The sequence below is a fragment of the Mesoplodon bidens genome (assembly GCF_964165515.1).
Source record: "Mesoplodon bidens genome assembly, chromosome: 9".
Lineage (NCBI taxonomy): Eukaryota > Metazoa > Chordata > Mammalia > Artiodactyla > Ziphiidae > Mesoplodon > Mesoplodon bidens.
In genome coordinates, this window is record NC_138166.1 from 23000146 (window position 1) to 23019762 (window position 19617).

Consider the following 19617-nt stretch of genomic DNA (forward strand, 5'->3'; position numbering starts at 1 on the left):
GGAATTCTAAGGGGCTATGGGACTGTGGATCTGAATTTTAGGGAAGTGGGGGAGTTCTCTAGGGCAGAGAAGGAAGCTGTGAGCTGATGTGGGCCGGACATGTGTCTCTGTTTCCCTCCAGGTAGGTCAGTCATAGTCAGGTGCAGGTTGAGGCATGGTGGGCCCCTTCCATCAGTCAGCCAGGGCCTGGAAAGAACCAGGACCTTGATGGAGCAGGACCCTATGGGGCCTTCCCGGGGCAGACACCCCGCCCCTGCCACCATGTCCTCTGCCTGCCTCTTGTCTTTAGAAAAACTTTAGCTTCCTAGGCCTTCCCTAAGTTCCAAAGAATAAATTTAATCAGAGAAGTGAGAAAACGCAGAAACAAAGGAAAACAGTCAAGCAAGACAAAATAATAATAGTTTAGCCACTAAACAAAGTCAAGGCCCTTACTGCCTCTTCAAAGGCTATAGATATTATTTGGAGCCATATCCTTGAGCTATTTTTTGCAGATACTGAAGCCCCCACTAGGTGGAAGAAGTTGACTGCGTGCCGTCCACAACCCAGACTCGTTGGAACCAGAAGGTTGACCATGTTGATTACCGGTTACCTCATCACCAACCAATCAGAAGAATGTCCACGAGCTGATCACACACCCTTCAGTCCCCTTGCCTCACCCTATCTTTAAAAATCTTTCCCTGAAAGCCAGCGGGGGGAGCTCAGATCTTTTGAGCGCTAGCTGCCTGGACTCCTTGCTTTGGCGCCCTGCAATAAATGCTGCACTTTTCCTTCACCACAACTTCACGACAGTAGATTGGCTTTACTGCACTGGGGCCAGTGGACCCAAGTTTGGTTGGGTAACAGGACCAGCACGGGGCAGGTTCTCATCTCTCCTCCGCCACCGCATCCTCTACCTCACTATAAAATGCAGGTGAAGTCAAAGAAACACGACAGCACTTTGAGTTAGGTTTGTGACAGTGTGACCATCACTTAGTGTTCATTTTTATTCTTCTCATTAATTCATGCCTGCTTCATTCATAGATAAAATTTCTTTTGAGGGTCCACACAGAGGGTCGGGGGATCCCGTGCCTGTCATGAATCCAGGATTCTCAAGCAAGTGCTTTAACTGCAACAAGAGTTGAAGAATAAAATGCACGGTGCTCCGTGAGTGCAGCGAACAGGGGACTGGGTGGGGTCCCTCCGCCGGACCCACAAGGCGCGCCCGGGCTCGGCGGGACAGAGCACGGGGACGCGCAGAAGGCCGCGCCCTCCCTCCACCCCCTCGTCTAGCTGTCTGCAGACCGCGACCCGCACACGAGCCCCGACTCCCCAGCAGCCCTCTAGACGCCTAGCCAACACTCTCCCGCTTCCGCTGGCCCCGCCTGCACCGCTTCCGCTTCCGGCGGTCGGGGCGGGGCTTCCGGCCGACGGGCGGGGCATTGGGCCGCCCGGGCCCGGAAGCGGCGGCAGCAGCGCGGGCACCGCAGGGTCGGCCATGGCTGTGAACCTGAGCCGGAATGGGCCGGCGCTGCAGGAGGCCTACGAGCAAGTGGTCAACGAGAAGTCCCCGACCGACTGGTGAGCGCCGAGGCGGCCAGGGGCGGGCCGGGGGCGGGCCGGGAGCGGGCTGGGGCCGGGGAGCCAGGGGGCGCGGAGCCCTGTCTGCCCAGCACCTGCGCCACACCCCGGGGGGGGCGGTCCCCACCCTGTCACCCCTTGCCCCACCGTGCGTGGGCAGGTTAAACCCGGCGTGGGGGTCCGGTGAGTCCCCAGCCCTTCCCTTCCGCTGGCCACCGGTCTCTGCCGTACGGGCCTCGTTGATGCATCCTGTGCCTGGCTGTGCTTGAGGGCTTCGCCAGGTTCTCCTTTCTTGCCCGGGGACTTCCGTGGACAAAGGGACCCTCCACAGCCCTCCTTGAGAAAGCGGAAGCTACGCCCGGCGTCTTCCAAACGCTGTGTTCAGGGATGGCACTCTGAGGGTGGTCTGGCAGCCTTGCTTTGGAGATGTCAAGCAGGAAGGTGGAGGGGTTTAAGTCCCTGGTTCCCTGTGAATATGTATTCGAGAACCTCCCCTTCTCCAAGAAGAATATACTTCATATTCCTGAGCTATGGGGAGATGAAGGAAAGGACGATGCTGGTTATGTGTTTGGAAAAAGGTCCCATCTTCCGTCCACCTCCCAGTGACATCCTTTCCTAGGCTGTCGGTGTTAGGGGCTTTATAGTCCTGGAAGCCTGGATCTGAAGGCTCTGGGAGAGCCCTGGGCAGCCCACACATAGGGTCTGCTGTCTGTCCTGCAGCTAGGGTTGTTTTTTGCATGGTAATTCTGTTACCTTCCTTTTTGCTTAAATTGTGTTCACTGACCAGTTTTGAGAACTTGTACTTCCAAGAAATATGCTGAGTACGATCGAGTGAGGTGACCAGCTTTTGGGGTGGGAGCCTTTTCCCATTGCCTAGGGAGGGGCCCGCTGGGCGTGGCTGAGCTACTGTGGCTCTCTCCACTTGTCAGGTGCTACTGCTTTCGCATGTCTACTTTCCCTGGTGCCCAGCACAGAGTGGCTTTTGTACAGTGTACTGTTGTGACACTGAGGACATTGTTGCCTTGCCTTTCCTTCACCCCCAGGCCTTTTAGGGAAGAGCTTCAGGACACCAGCTGCCTGGGTCTGCAGAATCTCTGGGGCCACGTCAATGTGGGCAGGTCCCCATTCACTAGCTGAAAAAATATCTAGACCCATGTCACTTCCCTGCTTAAGCTCTGCAGTGGCTTCCTGTTGCATCATAAACACAGCCTGGACTCTTTGCCATGGCCGACAGGCTCCTGACCGCCCCTCCTGTTTGCCGTGCTGTGGTCACACCTGTTTACCACCACCCTAGCTTTCTTTCTTTTCCTTAAACTTGCAAAGCAGTTTTCTCCTCATAGCCCTTGTTCTTTCTGCTTCCTCTGCCTGGAGCGCCTTTCCACATCATCCTAGGGAGCTCCCCAAACTTCATTTCTCAGCTCTGATGTTGCCTTTTTGGAGAGGCCTTTCTGGATTCCTGTCTCCCTGGCTGCAGTCACATTTTCCCATCTCCCTGGTTGACTGCCTTCAGGCATGCACCAGACACCCTCACTGATTTTCTTATCACCTTTGCTCTTCACCAGAAAGGGTGGGGTGGTCCCCATCTCTGTCCCTGATGTAGGGGTCCTGAGAGCGGTGCGGAAGAAGTGGCAGAGGATATCAGAGCAAGAACAGGTGGTCTCCGGTGTGGCGGGTCATAGCAAGTTTCTCATGCAGAGTGGGTGCCCTGGGCCAGGCCCTGGAGCCAGCTGGGATGGAGAGCAGCCACAGCATCAACTCTCCATACCGGCTCTCTCTCCTGGTTCCCCCAGGTGGTTCTTCCCCTAGATTGTGGCATGTTTGCTCACTTCCTGCACCCACTGCACTATCTGACAGTACGTTAGTGTTGATGTGTGTGTGTGTGTGTGTGTTTTGTTTTGTTTTGTTTGTCTCCCATTAGAAAGTAAGCTCCAAGGGCAGGGCCTCTGAGGGATTATTTGTAGCTGCATTCCCATCGCTAGCAAGCAGCAGGTTCTCAGATTAGGTTTTTGGAAAGTGACTGAATTATAAGGTGCTCAGTGCCCCATACTCCTTGTGCTATATGCCTGCACAAGCCAACACACCTTTTTTTTTTTCACGTCGGTTTGAAAGAAGGGTTGTTTGATTGAATGTGGGATGAGCCTCTGAACCGGGAACATTCAAGAAGGAGCCCAGGGTGGAGGGGAATGAAGTCAGAGGGGTAGGTGGCAGGCACGGAGCGTGGCCTTTGCTAGCTGCTGGATCCCTTCTTGGAAAAGCTAAGCTGAGCAGCCATCTCTGTTTCTTGCTGCTTGTCCGGTGCCCCTGTCTTCTGCAGCCAGGGGCTTCTTTCCTCCAGGAGGAAGGCTGGTCAGGACTCTGGCCACCAGAGTCTGGATGTCTGCTACCACCCAAGTCTTCCTTTTCCGTTTCTCTGAGTGTTTCTCTCCTTCTGCACTCTCTCTCCTCTGCTGGGAAGCAGTGGTTCTTTCCTGGCCGTCTGTCCTCCCTCCCAGCCAGATCTCTGGACCTGGGTCTAATTTCTTCTGACTTTCTCAGGCTTAGGCACCTCTGCCCAGTGGCATTAGCGAGGCCCTGAAGCTGAGTGGAAGTTGACGTGGTTCCTGTCAGACTGTTGACCCTGGAGCTTCTGTCTGGCGCGCCTCAGCAGGCCTGTGCCATGGAGCATGGGGTGATGATACCCCAGACCGGGTTTTGCCTTTGACTTGCTGTCCGATGGATTAGCAGCCTCACCTTGTGGTCTGCCAGCACTCCCTGGAGCTGAGCTGCTGCAGAGTTCATGCAGATGTCTGGGCTTCATGTGGACTGCACAGAAGCAACCTATTCTAGAATGTTCTCTTTGAGTGACCTTTGTTCTTGTCAAGGGACCTTCTGTGGCCCATATTTAATACAATTTACCGTAATTTATAAGCCCACATCTTTACCAGAGTTCTTATGAATAATTAGGCTTACAGGAGAAGGGCGACGTGACCCAGGGTCACCTGTAGAGACCTAAGGCTCTGCTAGATACAGCACGTGCCCAGCCAGGGAGCCTGTCTTGTGAGGAGCCTGACTCCACGTTGAGTCATGGCCCCTGTGGTTTCCAGTGCCATACGCAACCGATAAAAGCCTGTGTGTGCTGGAAGAGCCTCAGGCTAGACAGACCTGCTCCACCAACCCTTCAGGCTTCCCAGAAGACCACAGATATACACAGGGTCATTGAAAATGCACATATTTCTCCTTCCTGCTTCTCCTTGGGGTGCTTTGGTTTCAGGAATATGCAGGTATCTTTTGTTTGTTCAAATGCACATACATGGTAGCTAGGTGAGTATTTCACACATAAATGTGTAGACGGTTGCCATAAAACTTCACAGCTTAGTTTTCTTCCGAGTAGATGTGTGCTCCCCGTCTCCGTAGGCTTGTCCTCACGATAGGCCGCTCTGGTAAGTCGGGCCCGCTGCAGCTGAGAAGGCTCAGCCCTGGGAGGCCCAGCGGCCTACTGAGGTCCTTGCCTTGTAGTTCAGAGTGGGGTCTGTGTCAGCCTACAGGGTTACTGTCAGGCTGAGCTCTTTGGGGTGCAGCGTGAAGCCTTGGTGGGCACAGTGAGGGCAGATGGTGACCAGGGCACTGGCTGTAGAGCCTGTTTGTGTTTTGTTTCAGGGCCCTCTTTACCTATGAAGGCAACAGCAATGACATCCGTGTGGCTGGCACTGGGGGTGAGTATGGTCAAGCGAGGAAGCAAATGGGCTCTTATGGACCATCAGGAGGCAGAAGCCCGGGAGGGAGGGTGAGGTGCGTAGAGGGGAGAGAGTCCTGACATCAGTGCTCCATCTCTGGTGGCGTTTCAGCCGTCACAGCGGGAGGAAGGGCACTCAGGATGCATAGGTGTCCCCTGCATGTGGCGTGACTGCAGTGACACCTCCCCTGGCTAAGAGTGAGCCTGCCCCACATCAGTTTCATTCAATGTTCAGGAATTCCCTGGTACCCTGATCAGGCTGACTGCAGCCAGCCAGGCAGGACAGAGGCTTCCACTGAGCAGTGTGGGCCCCCCCCGGCACTCAGCTCCTTCTGGCCAGCTTTGGGTTTCAGATGTTTCTTTTTTTTTTTTTGGTGGTGGTACGCGGGCCTCTCACTGTTGTGGTCTCTCCCGTTGCGGAGCACAGGCTCCAGACGCGCAGGCTCAGCAGCCATGGCTCACGGGCCCAGCTGCTCCGCGGCACGCGGGATCCTCCCGGACCAGGGCACGAGCCCGTGTCCCCTGCATCGGCAGGCGGACTCTCAACCACTGCGCCACCAGGGAAGCCCTCAGATGTTTCTAAGTGAAAATACCTTCTCCTTGGCTTTCTCTGCCTGGTGGTGCAAGGCAGCACTGCTCTCCATCTGTGTTGTAGTTGGAAGAGCTGAGATGGGAAATAGGCCAGCCCTCTCCAGCTTGCAGGCAGCCCAAGGCCTGGCCTGTGCTGCATCCTTAGTCCTGGGCTGCAGCTGGGAGGGTAACAGTCCCACAGAGCTGGGTGCTGGTGGTGGAGGAGAAGGTGAGACACATCCTTCCCTCTGTCCTCTTCCCGGTGGGCTGAGTATCTGCAGGGCACACCCTCAGCCAGGAGAGGTCACATCAGTGCACATGGTCCACTGGGACAGGGTGACCTGGAAAAGTGCTACTCAAATACGGGGTGATAAGAAGTGCCTCGGGAAGAAGAGGCTCTTGGCCAGTGCTGGGCAGAGGGGTAGAAACTGCAGGCCCCCCACCTGATACCCCTGACTCCTCGTTCTCAAGGCCGGCTCACCTGACCTGAGTGACACGGCTTCACTGTTCAGTGCATGTTCACTAGCATGTTCTCTGCTTGCCCCATGAATGGTTCTGTTGACTTGTTGGTAGAAAAGGTCTCCCTCTTTCGAGTGCCTCTCCTTGGTAGTCCTCTTTCTAGAAGGACTGCCACTGACGGTGGTCTCAGGTGCAGTGTGACGCCATAGGGGACTGAGAATTGCAGAGTTCAGCTGAGTGTCATACCACCATCCTCAGTGGTATTCACAGGCTCTGCTGTAGGAGCCCAGAGCAGGGCCTCAGGACTGCCCAGGTTCCCTGGAGCCCTTTAGCTAAAATACCTGATCCAGGTCCTTCTCACAGTCTGAGGAGGTTTGGGATACCTGATGAGAACCCAAAACTCTAGTACATGCTGGGGCTCACAGCCTGAGTGTCAGGGGAGAACGGCATAGGGTGGTTCATTCCTGTGCCCCATCACTCCCTTATCCCTGCTCAGAGAGTCTAAGAGCTGAGGCCCTATATGGCGGAGAGTTAACATCTGCTTGGAACCCTCTGGGTGGCCCTGGAGTCTGAGCAGACGTGTTATTCCAGGGCAGTTTGTGGAGTCCAGGCAAATGGTAAAATTGTTGCAGAGCCCCTCCATCTGGAGGTCTGGTGCCTGCCTGGTTTGTAGCATAAATGACATTTTTGCTTCCAGAATTACCTGTGGGTTTACAGGAGTGGTTTTTAGATGAGTGTGGCTTAAGAAATCACCTGAGGTGCCTTTCCTTCCTCCCTCCCTCCCTCCCTTCCTTCGTCTTCATTGCTTCTTAGGGGCTTTCTCTCGTTGTGGTGAGTGGGGCTGAGGTGCTTTTCACAAATGCAGATCCTGGGTCCCATCCAGTTCTCATAAGTCAGCTTAGTGCGGGTAGGCCTAGGAATCTGATTCAGATGCAGATGGGGCTGAGAACCCTGGTTTAGAGGCACCGGGGTTTCCTTTCCTGATGGACCAGGTGCCAGGGTGGGCGTGGGGTGCCTGGGCTGCCCCTGACTCTCCTTGTGACTGCTGCAGAGGGGGGCCTGGAGGAAATGGTGGAGGAGCTCAACAGCGGGAAGGTGATGTACGCCTTCTGCAGAGTGAAGGACCCCAACTCCGGCCTGCCCAAGTTTGTCCTCATCAACTGGGTACGTGGAACTGGAGGGCTTCCGAGTTCTCATCTGGGTGAGACCCGGAAAAACTCCCTTTTCGTCTTCCGTGCTTTGCCTTTTGTGACTGGAGCAGAAGAGGACTTGACTTTAGAACAGCTTGAATCCGTTGAATGAACAGGAGAGTGGATTAATTCAGTGTGGCCCAAAGAATACGTAGGGCCTTGCTAGTGCAGAAGTCACTGTTCCAGCCCAGAACTACTCCTGTGAAATGGACTACACACAATCACAGGGCACTCATGTTCTTGTCCCCTTCAGGGTAGTCATCCTGAGGGAACAGAGTGCGTGGATTAGGGCTGGGAGGGCACTGGGAGTATAGGAGAGGGGCTCTAATGAAGTGGAGCCCCCTGGGTGGGGACTAGGGAATCCTAAGGCAACGCCCCACAGTGGACGCTGGCGACCGTCCTGCTCCAGGAACCTCCCTGACTCGGAGGTATGGGGGCTCACCGTGTCCTCTGCTTTGGGGTTGTGGTTTGCTCTTTTCCGGGACACAGGGAAACTGCTGAGTCCCTGGAGTGGGCAGTGGCTTTGCGGGGAGACCTGGGTCACACCAAGGAATTGGCAGGTCACGCTGGGTGTGCTGTGTTGCAGACCGGCGAGGGTGTGAACGACGTGCGGAAGGGAGCGTGCGCCAGCCACGTCAGCACCGTGGCCAGCTTCCTGAAGGTGAGGGCTGCTCCGCACAGGGCCTCCCAGAGTCCACCAGGTCCCTAGGTTCCTGGGTGTGAGTGAGCGGGAATCACAGCCAGAGTGGGAAGTGTGCCTGAGTCCCTGTGCTCTGTCTGGACTTCAGGGCGTAGCCAGAGGCTGCTCTCCTGCCCAGGAGGTAGCCAGAGCCACCTGCAAGCTGGCTTCAGTGGGAAGGAAGGACGAAGGACCTTGGGGAGGCCCTGCTGGAGCTGGTCTTGGGGCGGGACTAGGCCTCGGGCTGCATTTGTTTTATGAGGACAGACTTCTAGCAGTTCTAGCAGGATTTGGACGAGAAGGAAAGTTGCTTCTGCTCGCAACCTCAACGTGTGTGTTCCCTTTAGCGCATTCTTTCTAGTCCATTTCTGCACGTATTTATTTCAGACATCATATAATGGAACCTTGTTTAACTTCAAAAGCATTTTGTATCAAAAAGCATTTGTTGTTCACTTGTCAGCTTACTCTTTGCATTTCTTTGGTTACTGGCAAGGAGGCTCAGGACTTTGTTTTCTGGTTCTGCCAACGCTTCTTCAGACGCACCTCAGTTTCTCCATCTAGGAGCTGAAAGAGAAGGTCCCAAGCTTATTGGTATTTCATAACAACAAGGTCATAGTTCTAACTTCTCAAGAAGAAATCAGTAACTTGCTTTTTGTAGAAAATGTGCTTGTTTCCAGGTGACTTTTAAAGTTGGATTTCATTCACTAGAAAGAAGCCCTTTAATGCCGGGGCTGTCTTGTAGCACCACAGAACAGGCCACACCATGGAGGGCAGGGGCCTCCCACGCGGGCTGGGACAAGAATGATGGGTTTCCCTCAGCCGGTTTTCCGGAGGCCTTGGGGGGAGCGTGCCTTGGTTCCTGGCAGGGTCTCCCGACCCTGAGCGTGGTGCAGCCGTTGTGCTGTGCAGACCACGGTGTGCGGCCTGTCCTCTCCTGGGTTTGCAATGCTTCTTCTTCATTAAGTGCTGCTCCTGCTGCAGGGGGCCCATGTGACCATCAACGCCAGGGCCGAGGAGGACGTGGAGCCCGAGTGTATCATGCAGAAGGTGGCCAGGGCCTCCGGGGCCAACTACACCTTCCACAGAGAGAGCAGCCGCTTCCAGGACACGGGCCCCCAGGCCCCGGTGGTGAGTGCCCTGTGGGCCTGAGTTGGCCGGGCAGGAGCGTGCGGTTCTAGCTGCCGGACTGATTCGGCCCGCACTCAGCGCTTCCTCCCTCAGGGGCTGGGCTCCCCCTGCCTGGCTTCTGGTCCTGGAGCCGGACTGAGGTGCAGATGGTGACCCCGAGCCTGACAGGAGCAAGAGCTGCCTGCTGGTGAGGCGGGTGCTGGTGGGCATGAGGCGTGGCCTTTGACCCTGCCTGGTAGTTCCAGAGCCTCTTGTGTGTGCTCAGAGGTTCTCTGCAGGGAAATTCCATCCACCCTCCAGGCCGTGGCCCCAGAGTGTCCTGTGCCGCCCTGGACGGTGGTTGCTTTGGAGAAACTTCTGGTGGTGGATAGGGCAGGCCCCTCTGAGCTGTGGGCAGATGGACGCCTGTGGGCCTGTGGTCCGGTGCAGGATGGGAGCTGGGGTTCTTGGAGAGCCTGTGGGTGCTGCCATGGCAGTCAGCTGTCTGAGGGCCCCCTGTCCAGAGGCCTGCCTCAGAACTGCCCCACCTCCAGGAATCTCAGGCAGGCCAAGGGGCCTTTCCTGCCTTGGCTTCCATCCACAGGGGCCTGGTGCAGCCAGAGATTCGTCCAGTGTTGTCTGGGGTTGAGCTTCCCCACTTGCGGTTTCCAGGGCCTCTCAGGCCCTTTTGGTATCAGTCTCCTTAAGGGTCACTGGGCCAGGCGCCACTCCCTCTGCCAGGTGCCATCCTAACAGCTCTTACCTGCGTGCTGTGCTCCTGTCAATGACCCTACCGTGAATTCTCTGTCCGCCTCAGGGCTCTGTGTACCAGAAGACCAACGCCGTGTCTGAGATCAAAAGGGTTGGCAAAGACAGCTTCTGGGCCAAGGCAGAGGTAAGTGCCGCCCAGGGCATGAGGATGAGAGCTGGCATTCGGGCTGGTCCTGTGTGCACCAGACAGGAAGTGGTTTACCTGCTGTGTCTCGGTTTTCCTTACCGTGAGCTCCTAGAACAGATGGCCCTGGTAGCACCCATTCGCAGATGGTTGAACTAGGGGTCAGAGGTGTTAGGGAATAAGGCCAGCGAGTGTTGCTGTAGAGCCCACGCTTGACCGTGGCCCCTGCGGGCTGCCTGGGCGGGTCCACGCCGCCGGCAGCGCCGAGGCCGAGGGGTCAGCCGCCCGTGGCTCTCCCCGCAGAAGGAGGAGGAGAACCGCAAGCTGGAGGAGAAGCGGCGGGCGGAGGAGGAGCGGCGGCGGCTGGAGCAGGAGCGTCGCGAGCGGGAGCTGCGCGAGGCCGCCCTCCGGGAGCAGCGCCACCAGCAGCGGGACAGCGAGGCCGGGCCCCCCAGGTGAGGCAGCGCTGCCCCCGCCTCCTCTCCCCTCCTGAGGGCTGTCCCCCAGGGCTGGGGAGGCCGGGCTGAGGCCGGGCTGCAGCTCTTCCCTCTGCCCCTCCCAGCAGGCAGGGTGAGCAGCAGGAAGTGCTTTCAAGGAGCAGAGAGGAGCAGGTGAGTCTCGGACGCTCCCACCTTGAGGGCCAGAGTGACGCGCCTGGGTCCCGGGTCTGCTGAGGCTCATCCGGGACAGGTGCGCAGGCTGCCTGCTGTGAGCCGTGGTGGCCGCGTGGGTCCCTCCAGATGCACACGCCCCGCCCAGCAGGCCCGAGGGAGGCGCTTACTGGGAGGGGCCTGCAGCCTGCTGGGGCAGATAAGAACGTGGGACACGTGGTGTGTCAGGGCCGTCAGTGGAGAGGAGAGCCGAGGGCAGAAGCTCAGGCCGGCATGGACCTCCGCCTGGTGCTGGCAGAGGCCTGTGAGCCCCTCAGCTTCGGTGTTTTGCTTCCTGACCCCCTGCACAGCTGCAGGGAGCCAGGCAGGCCGATGGCTCCTAGATCCTCATTCACTGCCGGCTCCGTGCACGCTCCTTCAGGAGCCTGTCTGTCCACAGCCAGCACACCCACGGGAGATCTTCAAGCAGAAGGAGAGGGCCGTGGCCGCCACGTCCACCTCCAGCCCCCAGCCAGGTGAGACTTCGCTCTGCGCCCAGCTGTGAGGCGGGGGAAGGCTGAAGGGGAGCCTGGGGTCCCAGGGCAGGGCCCCCTGACTTAGTGACAGATGTTTCAGAAGGTGAAAGGGATGAATATGGAGAGCCCGTGCTCATGAGTGTCGCTTCTGGCCCGGGAGCCGGGGACCCAGGTGTCCCCTTCCTGCTCTTGACCTGGTGGGACAGGAGGGGCCTTGTGTGGCTCTAGAGTGGACACCCTCCAGCCCCAGCCCTGTAAACCCCCCAACGTTGGGCTGTTAGCTGGGTCTCAGGGGCCTGCATCAGTCACCTCTCTGGCCCCCAAAGGCTATACCGGACTGCACTGCTGGTCAGCTCTCCAGCCCTGCACGTGGCCCCCAAGGGGCTGCTTGGAGTGTACGATGTGTGTGTGTATGTGATGTGTGCACAGCGGGTGGCATTCCTGCAGCTGCTGCATGTGCCTGTTCGCTCCCTGTGTGACAGCCACTGTCCCAGAGCAGGTCCACCCTCCGGGCAGTACAGGGCACAGAAGGGGCAGAGAGGGCTCGGCTCTTCCCGCTTTCCAGTAGTGTGAGGTCTTCGATGTTTACCGTTGGTTTGCAGGCAAGCTGAGGAGCCCCTTCCTGCAGAAGCAGCTCACCCAGCCGGAGACCCCCCTCAGCAGAGAGTCAGCTCACGCCACCTCAAGGCCCAGGGCAGGCAAGGCTCTCAGCTGCCCTGTGGGGGGTTGGGGGTGGGAGGGAGACGTGGCACGTCCTCTCCCCTCCCCTGGGTCAGAGTGGGCCGTGTCCTCCGGTGCAGATCTCCGCGAGGAGCCAGTGCCCAGCGCCCCTCCGTGCTCAGTGCCAGCGGAAGAGGAGGCCGTGTACGAGGAGCCCCCAGAGCAGGAGACCCTCTACGAGGAGCCTCCAGTGGTGGGTTCTGTGCAGCAGGGCAGATGGGTGAAGGGCCCACGTGCCCAGAAACGCGCTCCTTGGCCGTACCCATTCCGTGGCTCCCTACCTGTGAATTGCCTTGTTTAATTTTGGAGCATCCCGTGCCCCGTGTGCCCTCCCCCCAAGTCTGCCGTGAGCCCTGGTCACAGGCAGGGTTGAATCTGGGTAACCACGAACCCAGACTTCTCTTCTTCTTTCCCGTCCGTGGGCAGGTGCAGCAGCAGGATACCCGCTCTGAGCGCATTGACCACTACCCGGGGCTGAGTGGGAAAGGGCTCTGTGCCCGGGCGCTGTATGACTACCAGGCAGGTAACGTGCTGCAGCCCTGCCACCTCAAACCACAGGGCCCAAGCTCAGGAGGCAGGATTTGCCGACTCCCTCAAGGGGAGAGCCCGGGGCGTGTCGGAAGTGAAGACAGGAGGGGGAGAGGGGAGAGTGGGTGGGTGCCCTGCACAGCTCAGGCCTCCCCCCGTGCTCCGGGCAGCTACTTGCTGTCCACTGGTGTGAATCCCAGTTGCCTGCCTTGTTCTAGTGCCGGAAAGTGTGACCAGAGAAGAGGGGCCAGGCCTGGATGCCGGTGCCCCCTGCTGACCCTGGGTAGAGGCCTCGGGGAGCAGGCTGATGTGTGGAAGTGCTGTGCTCCAGCCTTTCGCTGGGACAGTGAGGCCAGGGCCAGGCCCTGTCGGAAGGTGTGTGCTGGGGGAGTGGCCCCAGGAGCAGCGTCAGCACAGGCTGTGGGCTGGCTGGCCCAGGGCCCTCAGCACCGCATCTGGGCTCACCTTCTTTGCAGCCGACGAGACTGAGATCTCCTTTGACCCCGAGAACCTCATCACGGGCATTGAGGTGATCGACGAAGGCTGGTGGCGTGGCTACGGGCCGGACGGCCACTTTGGCATGTTTCCCGCCAACTATGTGGAGCTCATTGAGTAAGGACCCCTGACTGCTGGCCGAGGCTGAGGGCTGTCCTTCCCTTGCCCACCCAGACGCGATTTCCTCATTGCTGGAAGAGGTGGCGTAGGGTTGTGTATGGCACTTCTCTGGGAATGGGATCCCCTGATGAGGGCAGGCCCTTGGGCTCCCTCTGGCTTGGGTGGCTTGGCCTCTGTTGCCCCAAATGCAGCAATAACCTGGTGATCTCCAGACGTGCTTCCAACAGCTTCCCAAGTCCTCCCAACCAGCCTGGTCCTTGACCCCCAACAGAAGACATTGAGCCAAGCCCTGCCCAGAGCCAGCCTCTCAGTGACCTCTGCCAAGGAGTATGGCACTGCTCGTCTGCGGGGGTGGCTCTGAGCAGGGGCGTCTAGAGGTCTCCTTCTGCACTTGCCTTTTTTTCCTTTTCCTCTTGGCTTTAAGGGACGGTGTCTGTAGCTATCAGTGACCCTTGGGAACAGTGAACTTAGAGTTTATGACCAAAGTCAGAGTGGGTCATGACAATTTTGGTAGCAGTCTTTCTGGAACCTGCTCTGTGCTCCCCATTTCTCTGTCCCTCTACCTGGGCTCTGGACAGTGGAGATAGGAACAACCAAGCCCCCATCTAAGTATGTGAAAGAAGAGGTGAAAACATCAACAGACACTGCATGTCCTTCCACGTGGCTCACTCTTGTCTGCTGGCCCTGGTGTGCGCCTCAGTTGATACGGTTTAGGGAAAGTAACCATGGTGGCCTGTTCCTACTGTCTTTCCTTCTTTCTGCCCCAGCCCATCCATGTCTGCTTCTGGAGTAAGAATTGCCCCACACTGGCCCTAGCTCCAATCCCCCCTGTTGCAGCCCTCATGTGTGCACCCTCAGACCTCTGACCAACCCTTAGCCACCTGGAGGAGGCATAAAGGTCAATGTGTGACTGCAAGTCAGCCTCCTGCATTTCAGTTCTTGGGGAGGGGCCGAGGGCCCCCCTGACCCCTGCCATGGGGAGCCTCCACCCACGCAGGACAGCCAGTGTGCAGATGTACCTGCAGTGAGGCACCTGCACCCACAGAACGTCTGGGGAATTCAGCTCTTACGCTTTGGGAGATGCCAGGTGGAAGCAGCTTGGGGCAAAGGATGCGCTGAGGGGGCTGTCGGCCCAGGTGGTGGCCAATCCCAGTGCCCCCTCCCCACTGGCTGCAGATGGTGTTTCCTGTCTTCTTAGGCTGAGCTGCAGGCAGGCCTCACCATGTCCTGATTTCTTAGGACAGCCTCCAGGGCCCACCTCAGCTATGAAAGCCCCATGAATCAGGTATTGCCAGCTTTGAGGCTACCTGTGGGCTTGTCTGCCCCTGGACAAGGGGACCCCCGTGGGGCAGGGCCCTTCCCACCCTGGGGCAGCCAGGACAGTAGAGGAAAACCAGTGCGAAGGAAGTGGTGTGTTGGCCACAGTCCTCACTCGCCATGGGGAGGGCTGGGTCACTTGGACTCTTCCTGAAGTGACCCTGGGCACTCGGATTTAGAGCAAGGTTACCAAGCGGCTCTTCTGCTTTGCAGGTCACCGTAGGGGCTTGTCAGGAGCCACTCGATAGCCGGGGATAGGAAGGCTCTTGGCCTCCGTGTTTCCGGGGTCCCTGCACCCAGTGGGGGAGGCTTGGGCAGGCAGCAGGGGCCCAGGGCTGTGTGTGTGGAATCCCGGGCTCCAGGCCTGTGAAACCAGCCCTGAGTGAGCCCTGAGTGAGCGCTGGGGGGCGGGCGTCCTGGGGCCACACTGGCCTGAGGCAGTGAGAGGATGTGCCTTTATTGCCAGAGCCCACCCTTCACTTGACCTTGCCCTGGGCAGCCACAGCTTCCATGGCCTTGCGCACGGTCTCCTCGTCACCCAGGAATCGCATGGGCTTGGTGGGCTTCAGCGCCTGGTCCAGCTCGTACACGATGGGGATCCCCGTGGGCAGGTTCAGCTCCATGATGGCCTGGTCCGACATCGCTGGACCGGAGGAACAAGGGTCCTTAGGCCCTCCCAGCCTGTCTGCCAGGCAGCCACCTGCTCTCGCATTTAGCAAACTTCGTGACCTTTAAGGGCCACAGGGCTGTCAGCCAGGCAGCAGCCCTCCCACCCCGACAGCAAGGCCGCAGAAATGCTCCTTGAGAAGGTCAAGGCAGCACTGAGACGGCAGCCTACAGAAATAGCTGTGGTGAACCGAGGACCTAGCTCCAGCCCGAGCTGTCCTCATCTGGGGTGACGCCATTGGCCCCCTCGGCCCAAAGTGAACTCTGGTCAGACTGGTGGGTGTTTGGGATCAGGAAAGACCTTAACCACTTGGCTTCTAGAGAGTTCTAGTTTCTGGACGTCCTAAGCAGCGGAGCAGGGCTGCTCCTGAGAAGGGGGGTGTGATAGGGACGGCGAGAAGCACTGCCCGTGGCCAAGGTGGAGGGGACGCCCTGCCAAGTGAAGAGAGTTCTCTGTGGAAACCTGACCCAACCCTGCTGGCCTCCCGAAGACCTGGCCTGGAATAGCAGCTCGACCTTTGGTATTCCTGTCAGCCCGCCCACCCCGCTGGTGCAGGGAGGCCTTAAGGGAACATGCTCTGGGCAGCGGGAGACCCTGGTCACGTTTGCCTCGGTGCATTCGTTTCTCCTGGACCAGGCTGCAGGGAGCCCCCAGAAGGGAGGGAGGGCAGGTGGTCTTTCCATCTGTGAGGCTCAGTGCCAGCCGTGAGGCATCTGTGTGGACTCAGCCTCAGGAAGTCCTCAGAAAGGCGGACAGGGGCTTCCATGGAGGAAGCTTGTCATGCTGGGAGGGGCTGCTCCCCTTTTAGCGGAAGCCAAGCTACCAACCTAAGGTCTCTGGCGTTCTCCGCACCCTGCACCCTTCTTTGGACTAGTCTTTTGCCCCGAGTGGGTGAGCTGGGGTGCGGGCAGGGCCCCACCCTCAGTCCCATATCCAGCAGCTGCCAGTGAAGTGACTTGACCAGGGTCACTCAGCAAGCTGGGATTTGGAGCCAGATGGCTCAGCCTCTTCAGGGGTGGGTATCCTTGGGCAAGATGCCACCCCCGGGCCTGCCTTCCTCGCACCTGAGGCTTGTGTTCGGGAAGCCGGGCCAGCTGTGGACCCCTGTGCAGGGCCTGGGCCCTGTGTCAGTGGCAGCACACATTTTCACCCAGAATCTTCAGAAGGAGACTCAACTGTTACACAGTGTCCCAGTACACACGGCGAGTGGATGGTTCTTTCTTATAGAGCTGTTTTTTCAAGTGGTTTCTCGCCCCTCCCAGTCCAGTTCACAGTTTGGAGGCCCTGCCCTGGGTGCGGATGTCTGCGAAGCCGCCTCGGTGAGGCAGCTGGGGGCTATCTGGTTCAAGGGGACGTGTCACCCAACCCGCCTCTGCCCACACCCTGTGTGAGGATGGGCCTCACCTTCCAGGTGCTTGACGATGCCCCGCAGACTGTTCCCGTGGGCTGCAATGAGCACTCTCTTGCCAGCCTTGATCTGGGGGACGATCTCATCATTCCAGAACGGCAGGGCCCGGGCGATGGTGTCCTTGAGGCTCTCATGCGTGGGCAGCTCCCCCGGCTTCAGGCCTGCATAGCGACGCGCCTGGGGGCATCCGTGCTGCTGTTCACTCCCCAGACAGCCCCCCGCCCCCCAGCCTGGGCCCCCGTCCCCAGACCTCCCCTCCAGCCCCGCAGCCCAGCCGCTCACCTTGCTGATGGAGTTGTGGTAGGGGTGCTTCTCATCCATGGGGGGTGGAGGGATGTCAAAGGAGCGCCTCCAGATCTTCACCTGCTCCTCCCCGTGCTTGGCGGCCGTCTCTGCCTTGTTGAGGCCAGTGAGACCCCCGTAGTGGCGCTCGTTGAGACGCCAGGTGCGCACCACAGGCAGCCACATCTGGTCCGTTGTGTCCAGGATGGTCCAGAGGGTGTGTATGGCCCTCTTCAGCACCGACGTGTAGCAGATGTCAAATTCCATCTTCACGTCCTTGATGGCCTGGGCCCCCCTCTTGGCCTCCTCAGCCCCCTTCTCGCTCAGCTCCGCGTCAAACCAGCCGCAGAAGCGGTTCTCCTGGTTCCAGGTGCTCTCGCCGTGCCGAACCATCACGAGGCGGTGGGTGGACATGGTGGCGGCGGACGGCACTCGCGGGCTCCAGACAGGGACAGGGGATCCCCAGGCGCCCCCAGCTTTATAACGGTGCCCAGCCCCCGCCCCAGCCAACTGCCAGTCAGCATTCCAGGCCTGACGGGCGGCAGCAGGTGGCCGGCAGCAGAGCTGGGTGGAAGGCGGGCCGAGAGCCGGACTGGAAAAATGGCCTCATCAGCCACCAGGCCCCACGTGCCCAGAGCCCAGGCTGGGCGGGGCTGCCGAGCAGGGCTGGGCATGAAGGGCAGAAGTCCGGGCCTCCAGCAAGCCTGAGAAGGGGGCTAGCGGGAGCGCAAGGGCTGGCCGGGGAAAGACTCCCCCTGAGGGCGGGGCCCGGAGCCCCGTCAGCCTGCCGCCTGCTCACGGGGGCTGCCGCTGTCGGGCAGGGGCACGGGGAAACCCTGACTGCCTCCTCCGAGGCACTCAACGCAACCGGGGACAAGCCTGCGTCTCGGGAAGTACACTAGCCTGGTGTCAGAGGGAGCCGAGGGTTGTGAGTGCGCACGTGTGTCCACCCACCCACACGTGCGTGCCTAGGTGCGCGTGCACGTGCTGCGCACCTCCTACTGCATGTACACGTCCGTGTGCCTCGCGCTCAAGTCTGTGTTGCCTGTGCGCACACCTGCGTGCGTACGTGTGAGCTGCCAGGAGGTTCCCCCTGGGGCGCTGTTCTGCTCCCCCGAGAGTGGGGTCTGTATATTGGCAGGGGATCTTCCCCGGGACTCCTGACCCCCCTCCTCAGGTCCCTCTGCCCTGGCAGGCTCTGTGCCCCAGCCTTGCCCGCAGGATGAGCCCTGTGGAAACCTCTGGCTGACAGCCAGGCTGGGAGGGGCTGTGCCGTCATCCCCACACAGGGGAGGAGGAAAGGTTGCCGTGGGCAGAGCGGGGGAGCTGGTGAGCACCGTAGCCCTGGGGAGAGGTCTGGCCTTGTGGGAGGTGGCAGCAGTGTCGGGCAAGGGCTGAGCTGGGCAGAGCTGGGCTTCCAGGAGAGCCAGGGGTAGCTGGGGGCCTGGCTGCTTGGGCCAGAGAGGAACAGAAGGTTTTCTGCCTTCTCATCCCTTTGTCAAGTTCTTATCCACATGGGCCACACTCTCCCACCCTAGTTACCTTCACCCAAGCCAGGCTCACTCCTCCCAGCTGAAACCACCTTTGAAAAGAAAAAGAAAAATCCAGGATTCATGTCCCCAAGGAACCCCAGAATCAGAGGTACTGATTATTAGGTCTGTGCCCAGCTTATCAGGAGCGCCCAGAGGTAGGCCGAGGTTGGGACTAGGGGGCAGTGTAGAGTTGGGTGCAGGCCCAGGACTTCTGCATTCAGGTTTTGGGGGACAAGGGCTACTGCGATCTGGGCTGTGAAGAAACGAAGCAGAGCGGCGGGGTCAAGATGCCAAGTTGCAGCTGCACCAGCAGAGAACCAATCCTCATAGAACAGCAAACAAGTGTGTGTCAGAGAGGCATAGAGGGGCTGGGCCTTGTGTCCTGACGAATGGGGATCACTGGAGAGTGAAACATGGTTATATTTTAAAGTCACTTGCCGCTGTGGAGGCAGGATTGGAGGCCAAAGGCCCTGGTAGAGGTGGTGGCTTTGGGTTAGGTGAGAACAAGGCTGCTTGGCTTGGGCTGGGTGCAGGTGGTGGCGTGGTAAGGAGCTGCTAGACTGGGGGGCCACTGGGGCCTTACTGACAGCCAGAGGGAGGGACGGGACATGCCTTCCTGCCTGTCTGATGGCTGTTGAGAAAGCCGGGGACCTCAGAGGAGAGTTGAAGCCTGAGAAGACTAGACACAGCTTCTAAGCCTTGGCTCGCTCCAGCCTGACTCTTACTCATTCAAAAAGTATTTGCTGGGCATGTCTGGTGTGCCGGCGCTGTTCAAGCACTGGGCAAGCAAGGCCCTGCTCATGGGGGTCTCCATCCCAGTGATGGGAGATGGACAACATGTGACGTGTGGCATGGTAGGCAGTGATGAGGTCCATGGAGAAGCGAGCAGGGGGGCAGGAGGGCTGCTGTTTCAACAGGACTGTCCTGGGAGGGTGGAGCGAGCACCCTCCACTGGTTTCTCCACGTGACCACAGCTATAAATCCTGGACAAAGGCAGAAAGCAGATCTCAGAGAACTGAAAAGTAAGTAGCAGGCAGATGAAGCAGATCAGATTCCAAGTTCCATGGTGAGTTTACCACTTTTTTTCTCCCAGGATTGCCCAGCTTGAAACCTAGAAGTGTCCCCAGTGTGGACAGAAAGGGCTCCAGAGAGTCCCTCTGGTCCAAGGAACAGAAATAAAGTTCCTACAGGCCCCTTCCCTTTTTCCCCTTCTTACCCACCACAGCTCCTGGGCAGTAATGTAGAGGTGGCAG

The 19617-nt window shown here is 58.8% G+C and overlaps 2 protein-coding genes across 3 annotated transcripts; one reads left to right on the forward strand and one right to left on the reverse strand.

The window, feature by feature from the left end:
• The first annotated feature begins 1399 nt into the window (after nt 1–1399).
• On the forward strand, nt 1400–14074 carry DBNL (drebrin like). Of its 2 annotated transcripts, none has more exons than XM_081244821.1 (13): nt 1400–1557; nt 5194–5249; nt 7350–7462; nt 8075–8149; nt 9149–9295; nt 10092–10169; nt 10473–10624; nt 10732–10780; nt 11202–11295; nt 11898–11993; nt 12096–12208; nt 12442–12538; nt 13020–14074. In XM_081244821.1, exons 1-13 carry the CDS (start codon nt 1475–1477, stop codon nt 13157–13159), a joined length of 1293 nt encoding a protein of 430 aa, XP_081100947.1. In that variant the 5' UTR covers nt 1400–1474; the 3' UTR covers nt 13160–14074. The 2 variants fall into 2 exon arrangements, with proteins under 2 accessions (XP_081100947.1, XP_081100948.1); XM_081244822.1 differs by having other exon boundaries at nt 10735–10780.
• A 105-nt stretch (nt 14075–14179) lies between these two features.
• PGAM2 (phosphoglycerate mutase 2) lies at nt 14180–17390 on the reverse strand. Its single transcript, XM_081244824.1, has 3 exons — nt 16833–17390; nt 16547–16742; nt 14180–15118 (listed from the first exon to the last, which is right to left on the reverse strand). The coding sequence occupies exons 1-3, from the start codon at nt 17244–17246 to the stop codon at nt 14952–14954; spliced, it is 777 nt and encodes a 258-aa protein (XP_081100950.1). The 5' UTR covers nt 17247–17390; the 3' UTR covers nt 14180–14951.
• Between the last annotated feature and the right edge of the window lie 2227 nt (nt 17391–19617).

What these genes read in the sequence shown, in the direction of transcription:
- PGAM2 (XM_081244824.1), bottom strand. Translation starts at nt 17,246, where the DNA reads ATGTCCACCCACCGCCTCGTGATGGTTCGGCACGGCGAGAGCACCTGG. An exon ending in ACCACAACTCCATCAGCAAG is followed by an intron (nt 16,743 to 16,832) that starts GTGAGCGGCTGG and finishes AGTGAACAGCAG; the next exon opens with CACGGATGCCCCCAGGCGCG. An exon ending in CATCGTCAAGCACCTGGAAG is followed by an intron (nt 15,119 to 16,546) that starts GTGAGGCCCATC and finishes CCTCCGGTCCAG; the next exon opens with CGATGTCGGACCAGGCCATC.
- DBNL (XM_081244821.1), top strand. Translation starts at nt 1,475, where the DNA reads ATGGCTGTGAACCTGAGCCGGAATGGGCCGGCGCTGCAGGAGGCCTAC. An exon ending in AGTTTGTCCTCATCAACTGG is followed by an intron (nt 7,463 to 8,074) that starts GTACGTGGAACT and finishes GCTGTGTTGCAG; the next exon opens with ACCGGCGAGGGTGTGAACGA. An exon ending in CGGGCCCCCAGGCCCCGGTG is followed by an intron (nt 9,296 to 10,091) that starts GTGAGTGCCCTG and finishes TGTCCGCCTCAG; the next exon opens with GGCTCTGTGTACCAGAAGAC.